This window comes from Thunnus thynnus, chromosome 1 (genome assembly GCF_963924715.1).
Source record: "Thunnus thynnus chromosome 1, fThuThy2.1, whole genome shotgun sequence".
NCBI classification, from domain to species: Eukaryota; Metazoa; Chordata; class Actinopteri; order Scombriformes; family Scombridae; genus Thunnus; species Thunnus thynnus.
The window spans coordinates 9,471,379-9,493,786 of NC_089517.1; the positions used below are offsets into that span (position 1 = coordinate 9,471,379).

At 39.7% G+C, this 22,408-nt stretch overlaps 1 protein-coding gene across 1 annotated transcript in view; it reads right to left on the reverse strand.

Moving 5' to 3' along the window:
• Nucleotides 1–777: 777 nt before the first annotated feature.
• The window catches only part of LOC137173342 (CD151 antigen-like), a 28,882-nt gene continuing 7,251 nt past the window's right edge, over nucleotides 778–22,408 (reverse strand). Inside the window, exons 3-8 of the mRNA XM_067578177.1 lie at nucleotides 16,589–16,780; nucleotides 6,786–6,860; nucleotides 3,499–3,603; nucleotides 2,623–2,781; nucleotides 2,291–2,377; nucleotides 778–2,165 (exon numbers count right to left, since the gene is read on the reverse strand). Of these exons, the coding sequence (XP_067434278.1) occupies nucleotides 2,106–2,165; nucleotides 2,291–2,377; nucleotides 2,623–2,781; nucleotides 3,499–3,603; nucleotides 6,786–6,860; nucleotides 16,589–16,780 (678 nt within the window). The 3' untranslated portion in view covers nucleotides 778–2,105. The remainder of the gene's footprint in view (nucleotides 2,166–2,290; nucleotides 2,378–2,622; nucleotides 2,782–3,498; nucleotides 3,604–6,785; nucleotides 6,861–16,588; nucleotides 16,781–22,408) is intronic.

Sequence of the window (22,408 nt, forward strand, 5' to 3'; positions counted from 1 at the left end):
TTCCAAGTCCATGTGACATCTGTCATTGCGTGCAAGGTTTTTTTTCACATTTACCTTTTTTGTGGGGGGAGGGGAAACCATATTAAAGCTTTTCTGCCATTCAGAATTAGGAACAAGAGAGTGTGTGTGTGTGTGTGTGTTTGGGGAGGGGGTAATCCTCAATAGCCGCTGGGTGTTTTGCACACACTCTCACCAGCTGTTTTCATCAGTGTGGTGTTTAATGATGAAAGCCTGGCGAGTGCTGCCTCCCTGTGTTTGCACACAGTAACTGCTGCCGTAGCAGTAATGACACTGATGCACAGTCACTCTCAACAATGCAAGAGGTCAAATGAGCTGGCCTTGCACCAAACAGCAAGATAACTCCCATTATAGGCCATAAGGCTGTCATGGTATAGGTAATACACTCCAGCAGTAGCTGTCAGGAATATGGCTCACATCCCAAATCTACATGGCCATAGAACAGTAACATTAGGGAATTGACTTTGGGTTAATACACTAATGCACCTTTAAGCTGGTGCCAATTGTTTAAGGGCCACTGGTTAAAGGCACCTGGTTTTATCTGTACACAATAATATTTTTTGACAGTTTCTGGGATGTCCCGACCTGATAACTGTGAGGTGAAGCACACTGCATGTCATTGGCGCACTGCTGCCATTTGTCATTTTGTGATCTTATGAATATGAATCTGTTGAACTTAATCTTAAATTCTTGGAGCTGTCTGTTGTTGTTGTTAACTGCTGCCTGACCTTCACTGAGAGAACAAACAAAGCAGACTGGTTTGTTGATTTGTGTTTATTCAAACTAAAATATTTCCTGGATTATCACAAAGACAGGAATACAGGAGAATTACAGGCAGTTAATATAGTGATGTCTTTGAGGCACACAGAGAAAGATCATTAGTAACAGCAAGTTTCCTACCATGTGTCTGTTAAATACAATAATATATTTATGGTCTATAGAAAAGTAAACAAAATCTATATTTATGAAAACAATCTAAATAAAAAGAGTCATCAGTAGATATGAGAATAAGGCTGGAAAAGATACAGTAGGTCCTTACACAAAGTTACTGTTGAAAACTTTGGCATCAGTGGATAAATCCCTTGTATAAAAAAAAGTAGACAGTAAAAATGAAACATGAGGCACTTTCTTATGAGCAATATTAGTTTCACTGCTTGTATCATTAACACGATCACAAAATCACTTCATTCACATCAGCCTTTTACATCTCAGAACAGTCATATACGGTTAAAATGCAGGAAAATGGCAATGTTACGCTACTGAGCAAGGCACTAAAACTTGTGTACCTTCACTCTAGTAGATACTGTGTTTAAGGTGGCAAAGTTGTAGTAAGAGCATGATCAAACACTGACATGTCACTATGAAGACACATTAGGCAATAAAGGCAGCAATAGCTCATAGGAAAGCATCTCAAGTGTTACAGAAAATAATCGTTTAAAAAAATATAAAAACTAACAGTTCAAACGTTTAAAAAGGCCACTATCAAAGAAAAAAAAACATTAAAATGCACAACTGGCTAGTTGACATGGAAACAAAATGCTGTTGCAGTTGAAGTGGGCCCCAGAGGTTGGCTTATTAAACCGTGCTGCTGGGAAAGAGAAAGCTGCTGCGTCCGGGATTAACATTTTCTGGCAAGTGCCAGTTTTAGTCCACTAATCTTTCCACCACTCACAGGTACAGCACCTGGTCTACTAACATGAATCTATTGTACATCGAGGGAATCAGAATGGAAGAAAACTACAACAGTTGAGTCCCAAAGAGGCTGTCCCACACTAATTTATACAATCTGTGTTAAAATTCCCATCAGTTTCTCTCTCAGAGGCTTTTTCTCACAGTGCTGTGATCTTGAAGATGTAGCTGAGACTGCAATTTGAGTGCCTTACTTCAAGAAACCTTGTAGTGTTTTTCCACCCTTTGTTTACCAAAATGAGCTCCTCAGATGTGCAATTTGATCCCTTGCCAAATTTTTCCTTCCCCTATGTGCAAGGCAAAGAAAAGAACCTATGGGCTATTTGAGTATGGCATGTGGTGATGAAGTTACCTCCTTCACACACTCACACACACACTCGTGTCTTCTTTTTCTTCTCTTAGTACGGCTCTGCCTTTAGACTTTGATATAGGCAGCATGTAAACACCATCCCTATAATCTGGAGATTGGAAGGAAACAAAAACATAATTTAGCAAAAGTGCAATCTCAAAGGATATACAGTACATTTCTATATCTTTGTTTATGTGCGAGGAAATAGTTAACAAATAAGAGTTCTTTGCTCACCTGTACACAGGCGATCCCAACACCCACCGCTCCAATGATCTTCAGATGGTCCAGGATGAATTTCCCCAGTTTCGTGATGCAGCCACCCTAAATGAAAAACAAAGTGTGTCTTCATGTTGCATCAGTTGATGTGGGAGTGTTTCTGGAGTCTCACTGCAAACAAGTGTTACGTATACGGTTTGGCTATGACAGCTCTTCTTTTTCCGCTATTCATAGACCGCGCAGTTCTCCATACTGACATACTGAGACATGACAAAATTATTGATCAGACCAGCGTGCCGACCCTCGCTGGAAACTGAACCCATGGCCCCAAGCACCCTTCATCCTCTCACCTCAACCTTGTAAATGTTGGAGGGGTGGTCCCTGCGGCCGCAGAGCTCGGTGGGAGTCTTACAGCAGCTGTCAGGCACCATCCTGCCTTCTGCGTCTCTGGAGCGGATCCAGACGCTCTCGGCCCAGTCGGATGAACTGTTGCTGCCACAGCACTTGAACTGACGGGGGAGACAGAAGAAAATATATGTTTTAGCTTCAGAGGAGAAGTATATACAGAATAAAAGTCGATGATCACAGAAAAAGTAAGACACAGACATAAATCATCAACACAGTTTTTTATCAAAAGCTGAAAAAGTTTAATACTTTACTTGACAAAGGCAAAACAGTGTTATTTGTTAGAGGTAGAAGTCCAGAACGATTATCGGAAATGACTCAAAATGAAAAGTTTAGAGGAAAAATAAAGAATAAATGTTGACATCTGATAGCTAGGGGCATCTCATACTTAAAAAAAAAAAAGAACTGAGCATAAAAAATAAACCAACTGAAGTCTGAACTGCTGCTCAGATTTATCCTTTCCTTCATGTGCTGTCAGCTGGTATGAGCAAAAGAGAGGGTAAATTACAGCAGAGCGCGCAGACGAGTCCATCATGCTTAGCTGAAGTCAGAGGGACTGGAATCGGATTTGTTTTGACTCCCACCCATCACCAAAATCTCTAATCTGATGGGATGATCGGTTACCAAAACTCCATCCGATGAAGAAGCCACAGTTCACTTATAACAGGGCGGAGTGGATGTAAAAAAAAAATAGAAAATGTAGTAGGAAAGTAAATAATTACTTGACATTTCTGAGTTTGTGCTAAAAGATAAGAAGGAATTAACCTTCACCCTGTGAAACTGGTGGTTGTATGCATCCATGCAGGTATGTAGAGACTTACCTCCTGCTGCAGTTTGTCCACAGCGTTGGTGACGTGATCATGGGTGTTCTGTTTATACTTCTGGGTCATGGTCTCCCTCAGGTTCTGCTTCAGCTCCTCGTTCAACTGGTCACAGACACAAAGACACAGATATATCCCACTACATAGCAACACAAACATCTAAGACCAGCACAGACCATGACCATAAATGATACAGTGATTAAACTGTTGGATTTATTTTTTGCTACAGACGACTTTAATAAACACACAGGATTTAATCGCTCTCTTGACGATACACGTCATGGACAGCAGATGAGGACGGGAGGAAGGCAGAGGAAGTCGGGCGTTTTTTTGTTCTCTAGACCAGTGGCAGAAAACGCTCACTAAAGGAGCGGGAGGTCTGGGGGGCTCAGTTTCTATGGCAACAAGCCAGCTGGGAAACCACTGTAAATCAAAGCGTGAAGGAGATATCAAGGGAATGAATGATTAAGAGAAGAAGAGAGGATGGAGAGAGATGAGAGACGGGGAGGTGAAGACAAAGAGGAAAGACGGGAAAAAGGAGAAGAGGAAACAGGGCGGAAGGAAGGGTTCAGCTTTTCATTTCACCTGTTGACAGTCTGGGAAATGCTGCGGCAGTGAAGTGAAAACAGCAATTCAAGATTTAACACGGCTCAATGAGCAGAAATAGCAGGTGTGGCAGTGGACACAAGTATTAGGTTACAATGCACAACACACACACAAATGAATATAAAGCTGAGTTCAAGCCTCTATTAAGGAAATCGCTGCTTGTTTGTAAAACTAAAGCCACAGGTCTGAACCCTCCAGTTACAGACATGCAGTTCCAGTTCAACTATGACCATGTATTAACCAGCAAGTAACAGCAGCGACAGTTTAGAACTGAAGATGTTGACGAGTCCGTGTGCATCATCTACAGGCAAGTAAGGTAATAGCATCTGCCAGTCTGACACTGGTGCCACCTGCAGGCAACGAAAGTTACAGATGCAATATCTTTATTATCATAGGTGGTGCAAGCGGCAACTGCCAAGGCTTGAAGCTGAAGCCAAAATGGAAGTAACTTTAAGTGCAATATGTCAGCAACTACCGCCAGATTCTGGAGCCAAAAAATCCCTGGTGCCAAAAAATCCCTGGCTCCACCTGATTCCCATTCAAAAAGTGTCAGCATCTCTCTTGAAATAATAAGTCGATAACTTTTTTCAAATGCTAAATTTGGGCCCTCTAATAAGTGTGCTGGTGGTCATTATGAAAATTATTGCACTGTTGATAAGCTTTGAACACTAACAGTAGCTTTGATGTCTGCCATGTGGATGTTGATTGACAGCTGTGATTGACAGTTGGCTCACCTGCTGCTCTCCTTGGCTCCGGGACTAAATCGGACTATTGTCACAATATTTCTGTAAGTTCAATATTACTTGATTACGATACCTGGCCTGTTAGCATGATTTAGCGAAAGTAGCTAATGTTAGCCCAAGTGCGTGCTGCTCAATGTTCCCAGTCAGCTAGGGTTTGCTTCAGTCTGAGGTAGCGAGGCGTGTTTCCAGAGCGTGAAAGGCAACACCCTGCGCTCCTTATTCGGAAGGTCCTGGCTCCAAATGGAAAAGATGGCGCCGACCTTAAGCTGCAACTCTGGGCTTCAAAAGGCTCAAATGCAAACCAGTGGGTGACATCACGCCTCCAGGTGTTTGTTTTTATGTGTATATTTGACATGTTTTACCCTCCAAACTTGCAAAATGTACTTTGCAATACTTTTTTGCTCGTAGGAGGCAAAACTGACGTTTCTACATCTACAAGAACTGCTGAAGCTGTTTTTTTCCACTAGGTGGTGCAGGGTATTACGTGTACAACTGGTCTCACAACGACTGAACAGCTCCCCCTTGTGGAGAATCATCAGTCTGCCAAATGTTTTAATTGTGAGTTAGAAAATATTTAAATTAGGTGTTTGGCATCTTAAAATAAAAAGCAAATGTACAATCATCACGACTCATTACCAGAGAGGAGGGAAAAAGGGACAATAAGAAGGGAGGAAGAACAATGGAAGAGAAAAGGAGAGGCATAATTCATGATTCAGAACCCTTTGAAGCGAATAAAGGAGACAGAGCTTTAGGAAGGAGGCGAGAGAGCCATGGAGCTCAGTGACTGCTCGTGTTCAGACGACTTGTGTATTATGAATGAGGCAGTTATAATGATAGCAGTGCACCTCTAGACTGAGAAAAGTCCTGTTGCTGAGCTACAAGCCACCGGGCCTTAAGACTAGTCTGGGTGGGACTGATGCTGGTGGAGAAGCAGTGTCATGTTAATATTACAAGAGGAAGAAAGAACAAAAAAAAAAAATCCTCTCATTTGAAACTGCATGCAGTGCAGTCAGTCTAACTCTACACTATAACAACTGAAATGTGCCGGGAGAGGATGTCAGCTGTAGTTTGGTTTTTACATTAAGCGCAGCACATGAGATAAGAAAATAATCATTTCAGGATGCTGAGCAGGATCCTCTTTATTCATTAACCTGTGTCAGTCGAGTTCTTCATTTCTTTGTTTGTGAAATAAGGGAGGTGAGCTGCTCAATTCAAAAACATAAAAAAAAAAAGCTTATAATTGATTCTGACACAATGCATCCAGACTTATTATGTCTGCTACTGGAGGCATTTTTCATTCCATTTGGACTAAATGTACCACGAGTAATATGGTCAGTCTGATATTTGTATTTTTAATGGGCCGTCTTATACTATTTCCTCTCTGCGATCTCATTCATCATGCTGCTTTTGTCGTGGTTAAAATTACAGCGCAGTTCATGCCATGCGGGAACTGAAGCGGTGTCCTGTGTTTTATGACAATGCTTTTGACTACGTGCTCAGATTAAGAGGGACAAAACATATGTCAAGCACACTGTATTGATTTTTTTTTTAGTGGAGTACATCATCCTTGTAACAGGTAGACATTAGGTTTTAATTTTAGATGAAGATTTTCTGTGTTATATTAGACTTGTGTCCACCCAGAATAGTTTTGGTAAAGTGAATAAAATGGAGAAATTATTTAAAATGTGTATTCCAGAAGACAAAAAGAAAGTAATAGTATTAATATATAGAAATAGTATTAATACAATTAATTAACTCAATCCTAATCTCTGTGTCTCATTTTGAATATCTTGTTTTCTTTTTGGAAATCAATATCTTGCCCTCCAATGTTTGTCAGCTGGCTTCCATCATTCCACGCATACGACCTAACATATACTGTAAATCCTGGGAGTCATTTGAAAGGACTTTTTTTTTTTTTATTGGTCCGGGGAGGATTACCTGCTGATAGTAGATATAAGCCAGGACGCCGGCCAGGATCTCCAACAGGAAAATACACAGCAGCAGGACAAAGTACTGAGGACACAGAGAAAGAGAGAGAGAAGAAGAAAATATATTTAAATTCATTTATAACTTTATTTGTCCCCAAAGGGCAAACACAGGATAAAAACACAAAGCGGATGAGCATATAATATGAATAAAAATATAGAATAAATACACATAAAACAGAGTATACGAGTTAAAACAATTTGAAACAAACACTTGCAATACAGGTGTATAAATAATGTAAAATCACCTTTTCCTCACAGAGTTAAGAGATGAAGGTGAAGATGAAGTTTTGGCTAATGTAACTCTGGATGTAGAAGATGGGAGCTGTGGGAGCCGAATGGACTCTGCTTTCTTTACAGTTACTTTACTACTGAGTGATTTTCCTGCAAACATTTACAACCCTATTCAGAACGTCTTTGTGTTTGACAACGAGAGAAGAATACCAACAAATAAAATGACATCAGAGTCGTGTCCACATGATGCATCACTGGTTTTCTTATAGATAACTATGAAAAATATATTTAGAGAGATTAAGAGAGCGGCCGTTTCAAAACTGGGCTGTTAATTTATAATTGAAATATTGGTGTGTGCAGTCATTCGATAAAAGAATAAATGAGAAAAGAAGTGTACATGTCAGTCGATAAATTACGCTTATTTTTCAACTATAAAACATCCTGTCGAGTACATTTACGGGTCACATTGGTTAAAAATAATAATGATTCAAGGGAACCTCGTTAAAAATATTTGTTATGAGTTGTGTAAGAACAAAATCTACTGATATATCTTTATTGGATTTTTGTAAACTCTCAAATATCAACATCAGTATCAGCCTGGAAAGTCCTGTATTGGTCGGGCTATAATTCTGACTGCCTAGAGGTACAGACTAGTTTCAGAGTCTAAACTTTGAGGTCAGCGAGTTCGTAGCAAGACTATAAAATGCTTAATTAATTAGCGGAGAAGTGATGATTAAGATTTTAATTTGACATATCTAATAGAAAACCGTCAAATTAATCCTTAAACACTGAACGAAGCAGAGTTTTGTTTTTTTTTTTAAAGATGTGTCTGATATTCCTCCAACCTCTCACAAGTAAATAAAATGAAATCAAAGACAACAGCATCACAAAGTACAGCCTAAAAAAAAGCTTCACAAAAGCAGGATTCATTGCAGGGCTGATGTTCTGGATTTCATTACATTTAACAGGTGTAACTAATAAACTAGTAACATGTACTTTGCCAGCACATAGAGACCTGAAAACAAATGACAAAACTCAAAGTTAAGCAAGTTTAAGTAAAAACCCATCTGTGCTTTCTTCTGGTTTTCTATTGATTTTTCAGTTCTTTTGCTCAAAGTCATTGCATGGTGGCACATCTCACACTCTGTGCCTTTAAGTGAGTTTATCGTCGGTATCTGAATCGTGACCGGGCCCGTGGGAGGTAGAGGGGACCGGTCTGCTCCTCACGCCAGGTTTCTTCAGAATTAAAAAGACAAGAAAAAGATAGTATCGGAACCAAAACCTTGACCCAAATTCCTCTGGCCTGCTTGCTATCAGAGAGAGGAAAATCAGCCCGGTAAAGTGGACCTGGTCTTTGATTTGATAGCTCAGGCTGATTAGATCTCTGAGTGGCTCCTTGTCTGAATGCTGAACAGACTCAGAGATGCGGTTTGATGCTCTGTTGAAGGTTTGCAGTGAGGCGAGGAAGAAGATATCGATATACACACATATAAAGAAGTCAGATTAAACGATTAACTCACCTGTGACGATTTAAACAGAAACTTAATTCTCATGACGAGATTTAATGCAAATAAAATCATCAACATTTCCACATGATACTGATCCTTAAATCTGAGTCAACTGGGCTAATCTCAAATATATCTGTATAGGCATATACATTGGATTGGATTGTATACTTTAATAACTTTTTTTTAATACTAATTAAGCTTGTGAATTTTACCATTTGACTTTATTTTCATCATAAAATTACTTTTACCGTCAGAGTTGGTATCACAACTCATACAACTTCATTAATATATGTGTTAGACCTGCTATAAATGTGTTCATGTAAAAATGTATATCTGCCAGTATAGTTATAGGATGTTTTCAATATCTGTCGGGCGGAAAACGGAGGCTGAACAGGAACAGAAACATATCGAAGCAGGAGGACAGTAGTCTGTGTCACTATTTAATCAAAATCCAACACTTTCCTGCAATTGATTGATTTTAAATTGACGACAATATACATTTATCTTTATTTAAAATAGCCATAAATAGTAATAGTAATTTAGACTTTAGTCATTTTGTCATTAAGGCACAAACTCTACTAAGTGAGCTGATGTCTTGCAAACATTTATACAGAAAAAAACTGTTTAGTTTGAAAATAAAGACAACTGAGGTAGTTTAAGGATATCTTCCAAGACTCAATACTTGCTTACACTCTCTGTCTCTCTCTCTCAGTCTCACACATACACACACACACACAGGGACAGTGATGTGTACAGGGTGTGACAGAGAACCTGTTGTTGACTGTTGAGACTGAGGCAGCTGAATTACTGACTGCAGCGACTCCAGAGGACTCCTCATGATCTCCGGCTCACTCCCTCACACAGACACACTCATTTTATGTCTGAGCTGGCATTCTTCTCCCGGGCGACTTAAGAGCACAGTGTAATTACTGCCAAAATGACTCTCAGCAGGTTCATATGTACAAAACCCCCTTTTTTTAAGCCATGCATTGGCTTCACAATCCTCAGTGTGCTGCGCTAATGCTTCCTGGCTAAACTACACTTTTTTTTTTTTTGCATATGAGCTAACATCTTATGGTCAACTCAGACTCATCCTGCTGAGGTTGTTAAGACAATATTTGGACTTTTCCTCCTGAGTTCTTCTAACTTCTTTCCTTTCTTCATCTTAATGCATCTCCACCAGCATCCAGCACACCCAAGAAAACAACATGGAACTGCAGCGGCGAGGAACAACACATTTGTATGCAGCTTCATGTTCAACTTTGTTTCTATTTCAGACTTCATTAGAAGTTAGCTGCTGCCTTCACAATTACTGAGCAAGTAGGAGTTGAGTGTCACACTGAAGGTGACCTTAATCAGACAAATGACTGTTGGACACGTGCTGGTTTTCAAAGGCTAGAGTGCTAAGAGTATTATTGTGCAAGTGGATAGCCAATAGAAACTTTAAACTCACTTCAACTTGATGCAGACTCTAATAAAGTGTGTCCAGCAGCTGGTGAATATCAAACTAACCTCAGTCTGGTGTCTCGCTGGCAGTGCAGCATGTTTTTTACTCAAACATACCACCTGATTGTGGGTGATTTAACCATTTGCCTCCACTCTTCCCAGCTTGTAAAAACCCTGTGCTGCTCTTAATTGCTGCCAAATGAATGTTCATTGTGATTGATTAATTAATCACCTACTGAGCCAAATCGGACGAATCATGACTTACCTCTTCATTCAGTTGGTTACTAAAGGACATATTTAAAGGGGACATATCATGCACATGTCTATATTTAGATTCTGAGGCTCTACTGGAATATCTTTACATGATTTACAGTTTATCTTATACTGGTCCTTTATGCAGCCCCTCAGTTCAGCCTCTGTCTGAAACAGGCTGTTTTAGCTCCTGTCTCTTTAAGACCTGATCCGAATGTTTAACACAGACATCCGACATCCAGAAATGACATATAGCATGATAAGTCCCCTTTAAAATAATCGCCCCGCTCATTAAATACACTGTATTTGCTGTTCCATGCAGCTTGTTTTCCTTTAAGCTTAACATTATGTTTCATAAAAGTGTGTTTTATTTATTTTAACGTTAGCAGAGGCGCTATTTACTGTGTGAAACCTTGTGATGTACGACCTCCTCTCAGCAGTTGGAGGTGCGAGACGTGCATGCTTTTATTAATGCTACGTTCATATCATGTCAGATTTATTGTCAGTACTCCTGGAAAACACACAATAGTTCATATCAGCTGCCTGCTAATAAATACGACTAGTATAAAATGAGATTTAACTGTGGCCTCCAGCGTTTTCTGTTTGGTGTCATAACAAGCAGCAAACACTGCACTCGATCCACCCATATCAGCAAATGCAGTTGGATGTATAAAAAAAAAAAAAATAAATTATATAATCAGATTCATTCTACAATAAAACCGAGAGATGTCAGCTGCAGTTTTATGGACGATTTGAAATCCATGAATAAAATATTTTGGGTGTCGGCGTTCTAATGACTTAGAAATGCTAATGCTTCCAAGATGTAGTAACAAGATGTCGCTCCACGCTTCTGTTGATGCGCGGATATAGCAGATACGCACGCAAACACACACACACAAACACACATTCACGCGCACACAAAACTCCATTCTCCATCTTTGGCAATCTCTTGCTAAACCCCCCCACCGCCCCCCCCCCACTCCCTCCTGACAAGTTCATTCCTTCTCTGTGATTCATGGCTGTAATCTCAACTCCTCAGAATGCACTACGCATTCAAAAAACACACACACACACACACACAGAAGGTGTGCAGAGATTTCAAACGAAGCATGAACAAAACACTGTAGACTATATAATCTGGACTACTGACAACACAAGAACATCCCCGATCTAGTCACCTTTATGTTATTAAAAACCACATAGAATATGTAGAAATTTAAATGAACACAACACTGTATCAGCAACTTTTTCGTCTGGCGCTTGTTGAAGCCTGAAAGATTATTCTATGAGACTCTACCATGAGGCTGAATAAACGCTCGGTGTTAAGAGCGACGGTCCTAACTAAGTCGTGAAAGACCCGTCAGGTTGCAGCACAGGCTGGCTGCGAGCTGAGCAGCCTGACGGGAATGAAATATGAGGCAGTGATCTCTTTAACCTTTGCTTCTGCTTGCAGCTCTGCCAGCCTGTTGCCTCAGACAAATAAAATTCAGTAGAGAGGAAGAAACAACAAATAAGAGTCTGATAAGAAAAAACAGATGCAAGCGAAAACAGAAAGACAGACAGAGAGTGAGAGTGGAGGTGGAGGAATGAGTGCTCCAGTTGGACGTTTGTCCTTTTGTTTGACAATTTAAACTAAATCGACACATTGGTGATTATAAAAAGTCATTAACTGGGGTCGTACATTTTTACAAATTGTTATTTTCCTTGTTTTGACACTAATATTCTACAAATGATTATTATTCTATGTATACTGTCCCTTGGGAGATATGATAAAGAGGCAGAAACTGTATTTTTCTCAAGAGATGGTGGAGAAGAAACCAGAGATAAAAGAGTGAAAATTTGCAGCTTTAATATCTCTGGGTAAGTCAGTCCACTGTTGCACATTAATGTACAGGACTGCTTCATAGAAATATTGGATATAATGTTTGAGTTTTCATAATGAAGTACATCTTCTCCTTGTTAGCTTGTCATAGCGGAGAGGCATATGTGTCAAATCTGAGAGCAAGACCAGTTGGGAGTTTTGGCTCCAATCAGGTTCAATCAAGCTGGATTGGTTTCAGGTCTGGGGCCTGATGAAATACAGCGCCCTGGCTCTCCAGGTTGGCGCTAGCGACGCCAGGCCATGCAGAAAGTCTATCTGTTACAGAAACTGCGAGGAGCCCTGTAGCTGGTGAAGTCTGACCTGCAAATCCTCCTGAGCCGGCTGGAGATCGCACCGAAACAGGAAACACATGCTTGACTTTGTCTGTCATGCAGGCTTCAATAGGAGTGAATGGGAAACAGAGCGTATATTTGTAGAACTGAGTGTAATGTTGATTTACTAGAAGATGTACTAAATCACAATATACATCCCAAGTGTGACGTAAAATGACATATACCATGATAGAGGATTTTATCTATATTGCCAACAGCTTGCCAACATTGTGTCAGTTTACCAATTTATTTAAAAGCTGTTTTGATCTCTATATCGGACACAGAAAGAGAGCGACAGGGTGACACAAAGACATAAAAAACAGAGCAAAGCAGAGAAATATAGGTGCATAGAGAGAGAATGAGAAAATAGTAGAGAAAAAGGCAGTGAGGAGAGTAACACAGACTTGTAATATATGCGGTAAAACTGCATGGAGTCAGTTTCTCCACAGGTGGATCCAGCCTCCGTTAGGACTACTTTCCATTTGGCTCTGTCATTTGGAACAAAAAGTTTCTCCCCTCTTCTCCCTGAGTAATTACACTGTTCTGTCGCTCCTAAAAAACAATGGAGCTTGTGTGTTTGCAGATACACACCACACCCCTCCTCCCGTGGGAGAGTTTTCCTCCTCCTCGTTTCGTCTCGTTGACCTCTCTCATACTTTGTACAGTACGAACGTCGCAAACAGCCTTACAGAAAGACCCTTTAATCAAAAGGCAACTACTGCTAGTTTATTTAAGCCTTACAGCTGCGGAGTATCCTGATGATGCTGTAGAGGGATCAGCTTTGGAGTGCTTTGAACCTTTGACCTTTAGATTACAGGACAGTGTTGCCAATCACTGCTGCTCTTGTGTACTCTCAGCAGGTACCGGTCACTCTCAGCACATACAGGAAAACAATTAATCTACCTCTCCCCCCCGCCCGCCACTACCACCACCACCACCAACACCCCACCCTTATGTTTGCCCTCTTCAACAATCTCGATAGCATCTCTCCTTGCCGACAAGTTCATTCCTTCACTGTGATTCATCGCCCTAATCTCAACTCTTCAGGATGCACCCAGCATCTCAACACATACAGGACATACAGGTGGCGGCGGATTCATCTTGATCTACACACAACCGCTGAGTTAATCTGGACGCGGTGGGAGGCTTCACTCATTGTTTACAGAACTATAGATTTGACGATTAAGTCTAAAAAAAGCTCAGATTCCCATGATGGCTGCCATGGAAACCGGTTGTCAACACCAACATCAGACCGTTTTATCCTCCATATTTATTCTTGACAAAAGCGACAGATAGTTAAGTGAAAATATTTCTATTAAACACAAAATGCAAAGTCATGTTTACTACTGACATGACTTACAACAATTGTTCTTGAAGATTTCCACACATCCAGCATGTAGCACGTCTTGTATTAAGTTAACTTTTTAAAAGACTACAAAATACTGTACATATTTTCCAATAATAAAAACAGCAATTCCACTTTCTGACTGAATATTTCAGCAATTTCCAGACATTTCAGTCAGTACTTATAATCAAGCGGCTGAGAAAACATAGTCTGTTGATGGTTTAGGCACTAATAAAATGTTAAAATAACAAAACAAAGAATGTGCACATGCAAGAGGCAGAGAGTCAATTTGACGTCAACCGACCAAGAATCAACAGATAACAGTGTTTTTCTTGTTTTGTTTTGTTTTTAAAAGGGAGACAATTAAAAAGGTGATTACAAGTGTCATATCCTTGTTTGAGACACTGTCCCTGTCCTCTGATATCTGCTTGTTGCTTCATGAATGCTACATTTAAACGCACCTGTAGGGAACTGGCTATACTTTGGCATCTGCCTTGTCTCAAGCTGAAAATATCTGGCTGTGCTGAATTTTTGTGGACTTGTCTCCAGTGAGAAGTGGATAATGCCAAAGATGACGCCATGTTCTAGCAACACTTACGAGACACAAACATTTGAGCCGTGCAGTAATGCGCCTGCATAAATTCATCACGTTGAAATGTGCGGATGAAGGCCTGAGCAGTATGTGTGCGTGTGTATTTAGTACAGTGTTACTGCGTGTTTGTATTTTGTGCCATTTTCAGTTCGGTGCAGGTGTCTTTGTTGGCACAACCCTGTGCTGTGTCTGTGTGCAGAGTGTGCCAAATCAAATATGGGTACACACGCACCCATCCAGTTTTTGTTTTGTCTGAACTGAATGCGAGAACGACACATCGGCCTTGGTCGGTTCTCAGCATGCACATGTCACTACTGTGTTCTAACAAACAGTTATTTCTGAAAGATATATACTAGATATATATTTAACTTTTGGTTCGCTCGCCAAGAATTACAGCCAATCCACACAGAAAGCATTTTTAGAGGCGTTTCTGACGTCTGTCACTCGCACGTCTCACAGAACAGACACACGCCAGTGACGTCCGTCACCGCAGGACTCCCTGAAGTTTTTTATGCTCCGAGTCTATTTTTTTCTCCTCTGTCGCATAATCTGCACAAACTTGGAATCACACAAATCTCCTGCTGAATATCTATTTTGAACTTATGAACAGCATCTATACTGATTGATCAAGGCTGCCAGCCTATGAGCTCGCCTGTTTCACTACAAGTAGATTCCTCTCACTCGCTACGGTGGGCGGGGAAATAAAATGAATGAATCACTATATACAAACACTGTTGATTTCTTCCTCTGGAGCCGACATGAAAACTAGTTTGGTTCAGTAAATTTCTGCGGTCAGTCAGGCTGGTGAAGGCAGTTTGGAGTTGAACTGAACAGACAGAACGTGTTGCTCACGTCTCGCTTTCTATGTGGATTCTAAGTTAGAAAACAAAATCCATTTACAGGCCAAAAATAACTTAAACGTCCAAGTGGCCTATTGGGATTTTAAGACGGTGACCACATAATCTCAACTTAATCCCTCCGAGTTTGATCGGGGATCTTTAGTGTGTGTCATCCATCCTGTCTGTCCCCTCATTTCCAATCAAAATAAAGGCAAAAAATACTTGAAAGAAAGTCATCTTTAGTGAGTACATAAATTAATACACACTCTTCATACAAAAATGCAATCCAGTGTGTCTTCAGTGACAAATTGTGCACGTAATCATTCTGTTTGAGTAGCTTCAGTAGAGTTTTTATTTTGAAATGTGCTCACTCACTTCTACAACGCGTGATCATTTGTCTGAGGTCTTTTGTTTAGTGGCCTGTTTTTGCAAAGTGTCACCACACATGAAAAATGTTTTGTTTCTACCAACAATACGCTGGTTAGCCATCTGGCTGAAGAATAAACAGGGCAGAAAGTGCACCGCTTTATAAGCTGCTGCTTCACGTCCAGAAGAATAACGGGCAGTAAATAAGAAGTCTGTGTGATACAGAACTAGTGTTTTCCTTTGTTTGTCACCAGGGCTGGTGGTGGCAAGAAGGGATAAAGTTTCCTGAAAAGAAGTACATTCACTGAGGCTTTTCAACTCTTGAATAGTAAACCTTTGGCACTTTAAGGGTCATTCTGTCTTTAGCTTAGAGTTTTCCTTCTAATTATTTGTGTATTTTAATATGTTGAGCTTATCTGATTATTGAATTGTACCCTCCGACACCTAAAAGGCTTATTTTGTTTTTAGTTTACCTTTTATATTTATAGTATTTTGTGTGGTTTAAAATGATTTTTTTAAAAGATTACATGATGGTTTTATTAGTGTGTAGTCTTGTTGGTCCTGCATTATGAGCTCACCAAGACAAGTTCCTAACAATGTTTGTTGTAATGGCCATAAAATTAACTCAACATAACCAGAAACTAAAGACTGGTGCATTGTCTTTGTTAATAGGGAGTGTGGCTAGTGTTGCTATATCCTTCATGTTTATTTTAGGACATTTATTCTCATTTTGTTCATTTCTTGCTGTCCCCTTTCTTGGTGTCTATCAACATCTTCATAACGCATTGTTGAAACTACAAAAGTCATGACAATAAAGTAGTCCTCAAATAAGAGATGGTAATGCTGGCAGGTAAAAAAACAAACATCTTGTTTAGATTCTGTTTGGCCGGCGTAACACAAGTGATTTCTGTTTCACAAGTATTTCCACGAAAGCACAGAGTGCAGCGTCTATTATCTCTCTACTCTGACATGATCTCTTACCACTCGCAGTAGCCTCCTCTGTTCCTTGAAGGTACCACAGCAGCCCAGCACGCCCGTTACCATGACGCTGGCTCCAGCCAGGACCAGTATGTAGGCGGAGGCGGCGTACGTCTTGGAGGAGAGGAGGCTGATGTAGTCGCTCTTCTCAACCAGGGTCCAAACACCCACGGCCATCACGAAGCCCCCTGCCAACTTGGAGAAGAACACATGATACCAGTCAGATTTCTGCCAGTGAGCGAGCGGCCTGGTGCAACAGAAATAAGACTCCAAAATCGAGGAGAAAAAAAAGCTGAGAGTGACAAAGACGTTTAAATTATTTATCACCAAAGTCTTCTTAGAAGTGGAGAAAAAGGAGCCTGAAATTAGTGCCAGTCAATAAATGAATGCGTATTAACTGATTGTGATACAATTTTACAGTTCAGAGATAATCAAATCTTGAATCAGTTTCTGCTGAAAAATAAGTGTGAATGAGGTGATTTGAGCAATTTTGATCCACAATCCAGTTGATGTGAAAGGTTTTTACAGTTGTCGGTTGTGGAGAATTCGGCCTTTTTATGCAGGACTTTAACTCTAGACAACAATGTTATGGGTTTAAGTCTGAGGAATTACAAAGCACTGAGTGAATCCTTAAAGCCACATGATGCACCAGTTGTTATCACAAACAAGCGTAACAGTCAAAGCTTCAATTCAGCATATAAGCACAGTCATATTCCAACGTCTTCAGCATAATCTAGGCTACCAGTTTAAACCAATATGAAGAATTAAATCAATACGATATTTCCAAGACGAGTGAGCAGATGGTGCGGCACCGCAACAGAAACCTGTCACCATGCCAAAGCCGTCAATCTAACGTCCTAATTTAGATTTCATTTATAAGGGAGGATGATGGCAGTAGAAGCTAGACACTGAGTCACACTGTACCACACCCAGAGACAGTGTGGCAGTTAAACACACAGAACAACAGAGTTGGGCAAGTCACTGAAAATGTAATCAACACTCTTTACTTACTATTACTATTCTTAGAAGTGATCACATTACCTTATGTTACTATACATCTTTATTATTTCAGTATGTTTCGTTTTAATTCTCACTTCCATTACAGTTCACGGTGCAGTTTAGAACAAAACCTGATAACTCAGCGGCCTCATTAATTAATAGAGATTGATTAGAGAAACAAATATTCAATACAAGAAACACAAAATGACAGTATTTAAAAAAACACACACACACACACACACACACACACACATTTGTATAGTTGATCTTTACATTACCCTCCCTTTTTTTCCCCCCACATGAAGCATTTCACAACCTTCTCTAGACTATGTTGCCATCTACAGAAAGATCCTGGCCTGGACTTTTAGAATCACTGATAATAAAGTAGCAGAATGTGGTTCAAGTCTTTGCAGTAATCACTCCTTGGGGGTGAACATGATGCTTGCTGTATCTGTACCAGCTGTTAAAACTCAATGAACCATAGGAATTAGTGAACCCTATCCATGTGTAATTAAAAGCAGCAACAAGGGAAATTCAAACATTGGCGACCCCAAGTGGCAGCAACAAGTAAGAAATGGAGCACTGACAGACCCTGAAGTCAAAATAATTTAACTGTCAAGTTCTTGAGTCCTACAGGGATATTTATTTATCTTAGCATGTGATGGGGTGATAATGGAAAAAAAAGTTTTTTTGCAGATGCTCAGCTAATACTCATGAGCCTTAACTTTTGATAAGTAAAAGAAATGACGGTGACTTGATACTGGAAATGAATAAGGACAAAATACAGTGAATATATGGCATCTGTTAGTAGGATGGCATACTTTTCTCTGCTGCGGCCCCGAAATGGTGTTATGGACAAATTACTGTGTACATGCACAAATATATGCATGTGTTTTGTTTTGTTCTTTTCATTTTGTTTTTAAAAAAAATAAATTTATGTGCAAGTCATCACTGAGGCCCGATGACATCCATTGTTAAAAACAATACTGTGTGTTTACACGGGCGATACACTACACTGACTACTGAGAGTTCTCTCCTTGACCTTCAAGCTTTGTTAATCTTTAGAGGCTCCAGAGAACAGCAGACGTTTTCGTATTTGAGAGCTGATGGCCACTCAAGTTTATTTCTCATTATTATTTTTCAAGTAAAACTATATTATATATATATATATATTATAATATTACATTAGGGTTGCAGCTAACGATTATTCTCATTATCAATTAATCTGCTAATTATTTTCTCAATTAATCATTTTGTCTATAACCAGTCAGAAAATAGTGAAAATGCTCGTTATAATTTCTTAAAGGCCAAGGTGATGTCTTCAAATGTCTTGTATGACCAACAACCTAAAACCCAAAGATAATCAGTTTGCTAACATGCACGACACAGAAAAGCATCAAATCATCACATTTGAAAGGCTAAAACCAGTAAATATTTTGGCATCTTTGCTTAAAAAAATGACTAAAACTATACCTTATTTAAAATGAAAGTATTTAAAATAACCAAAAGTTTTCTCGGTTTCTACTTGATAGCGATGACAAGTGGATAAACCAAAAGTCGAGATGATCAAACAAATCATGGAAAGTACCTTTTAATACATCACCAGGTCTATTAATGGGGCTTCTTCAAGTGAACTAAGTTTCCACAGCCAAAATGTCCTTCTAACCGCCTCCACGAAGACTTTGAAAAAACAGAAAACCCGTCCATACCATCCTGCTGTAACACCTGTATCACACAGGCAAATATTTTATTCAATAAACATCTACAGTTTCCATTCAGTTGGATGTTCATTGGATGTGACATACAGTATGTTACTCCTGAGGTAAATGGACAACCGCTATGCAGCAAAATGTAGAATCGCAGTGGGTTCATCATGTTTGTTGAGTTCAGAAAAACTTTCCGACTTCAATAACCATGATGCATGAGGCTACACAAAATAGGTGTTGAGGAACTAGCAGTTCACTCCACACAGTGCTTTCTGTGTTAGTCATATGAGACTTTAGAAATTGGAAATGACTGCAAAGCAAAAGGTCAAAAGATTTGACTGAAACTATTCAAATGGTTATAACTCTGGTATCTGGCACTGAAAAGGCTTAGCATAATTTGTCTGCCAATTTGAGAAAAATCAAGATTCTTTGGCAGACAGATGATTATCACATATGGGTAAAGCAGAAAGTGAGATTTCACACGCTGAGAAGGAGTGAGAAGGAAACCGACACCCTTCCCTTAGCTGTCGCGCTGATGTTTGACTCTTATTTTCCACAGCGGATCAAAATTATATCAGTTATTTGTAGTGTTTTTTTCTCCTAGAATTCCAAGATCTTGACACTGGAAAGTTTGATGAAATTGGGCTTTGAATGCATCTTCTGTGTTGTCTGTCAAAAAAAAAAAGGAAGTATGCAACTTGGCTTTGATTTGATGAGCTGGAATAGTAGGAGGCATTTATCTGCTGCCTGGATAAAAAAAAGGCTTTGTTGAAGGGTTCAGAAAAAGTTTGTCAGCCTCTTTTTCTTATTAACGTCATATAACTGTTCATATAAATATGAGGACATACTATAGCTATATAAAGTAGCTATATATAAGTATTTTCTCGCTTTGGTTTGTTAAATCTTGTCCTCTCCTCATCTTAATTAGGAACTGGGTTGGATGTTTTCAGAATTCCTTCTAGTTTAATCGATATCACAGTTTGGGCTGTTTCGGGCTGTAATTAAATGATCAAGACTGATGTCACCCGCGTAGCCAAAGGTGTGCCCGGATGCGCCTGTGCCACCTAAATCTCAAGTTAGCACACCCAGTATAAATCATAAAAAAAACACATCCAGACTGGGCTGTGCCCACTCATTGGTGCATTTGAACTCTTTGCCCGCTGAGTTGCTGACGGCTGGCCCGCCCCGCCCTGATTGATGTAATTTTTGACCTGTGACAGCCTGTCTGACAGGCTGATGTTCAATTGTGTGTAGCGTCACATTTGACTCCAGTTTTTTTTTTTTTTCTCCAGATACACCCTTTCTTTGTGTCTGTCTATAACTTTGTCTCTTTGCTTGTGTCGGATTCTTTCCTGCAGGTTAAATGTCCCGCTGTGGCTCTCTGCATATAATATTTGCTGTGTTATTGTTGATGGTTTGTAGCTCTTATATTGTGCTGTTTGTGGTTTGTCTGGACCTTGAAGCTGTTGTGGTGTCACTGTGGAGCCTGCCGAGGCTTTGAATAAGTTGTTTGCTGGTTGTTAAATCACTTGTTGCTGCTGCTTGTCTGTGATTTGTGCAGAACGTCTGCTGGTTGACCTGAAAATGTCTTCGTTCATGACTTGTTTTCAAGCTGTGTTGTGTAAATTTTTAGTGACTAAGTATAGTATTTTAAGCCTTGAGGGATATTTTTTGCATGTCAAGCATATAAATGAAGGTCGGTAAGTCACGTATCACACTGATGTGCTTTTTGTATAAATTGCGCTTTTTGATAGTAGAATTCATTTTTGATATTAGGCCTGCTGGTGGGAATGATGATGATGACGATGATGGGAGGGATTGTGAATATAATGATAGCTTATAAATGAAGCTAAACTTTGTTAATCTTACACATACATGATGCTTACTTCATTTATGTAAGTGGCACACTGTCAGTTTGTTTTTGCCACGTAGTGGCATTGTGCAAATAGCTTATAGGCTCAGCCTTAAAAAAAAAAATCTGCTGTGATGTAGTTGCCTGTTCAATGGTGCAGATATTCAGTAAGTTAGACCACTGCAGTCACCAGAACTCCAGGTTTGACACTGCTTTCACGCAACAGTTGTGCTATAATGTTATTGGGGAAATCACTGCAGCATTAAATTGAGAAATAATATTGCAGCTCACCTCTGCCACCGTATTGCTTAAAACTATCACATGTTGCTAAGCAACAGTAAACAAAACCAGTAGCCTGCTATTGATACAATGAATAGTAGGCAAATACTAATACTGAGATCTTAAAACAAGAGTTGAAAACCGTTATGGTTGAGATCACTTTGGTTCTTGTGCATCTTATATCCCACAGGCCCACCTAAATGAATATTTCAGGCTACGCAACTGACTGATGTGTTGATCCCTCTGGCTTCTTTCATTTCAACACATAAATTTAGACTGGTGTTTCACACACATCGAAACCAGTGCTACACAGACACTTCTACACAGACGCACAGGATGATGATGACACAGATGATGATGTATAGATAAGAATTCTTCCTATTGATGAAGTCTGTTTGCACTAATTGGTTGAAATGACACGCAATTAAATAAATGTCATCTGAGCTGATGTGTGGAGGATTCACGTTAATGAAATTTGATCGGTTGGGTGTGTCATTTTGAAATCATATCAATTGAAAACTAAAAAGGAAGTGCTCGAGAAATTCAGAGTGTCAGTTACATTTAACGAGTGTTTATTATCTCAAAGCCAACGGTGTATCACTTGCCAGCACTCTTCTTGATAGCAGATATCACACAATACACATTACACAAGGGAAATTCCAGTTTATTACGCCTTTGGTCTTATTTTATTGGTTATGGTTATCGTTTTTATTGGTTAAGGCAACCTTACCAAAGTAATTGTTTAATTCCGGGAATCAGATGACATCAACTACAATAAATGAGGCAAAAAATAGGAGCAGTCAGACAATCACATTCTACAAACAAGCCAACGGTTTAGCCAGATTATCTAAACCACTTTCTATGGAAGCAAAACAGAACATGAGAGCACCTGGAATGTCAGTAATAGTCCCAACTAACAATCAGTGCACACACAACCAGGGTGAGTACATCACGTCTGTAAACTGTAATGAAGTTTAAAAGAACAGG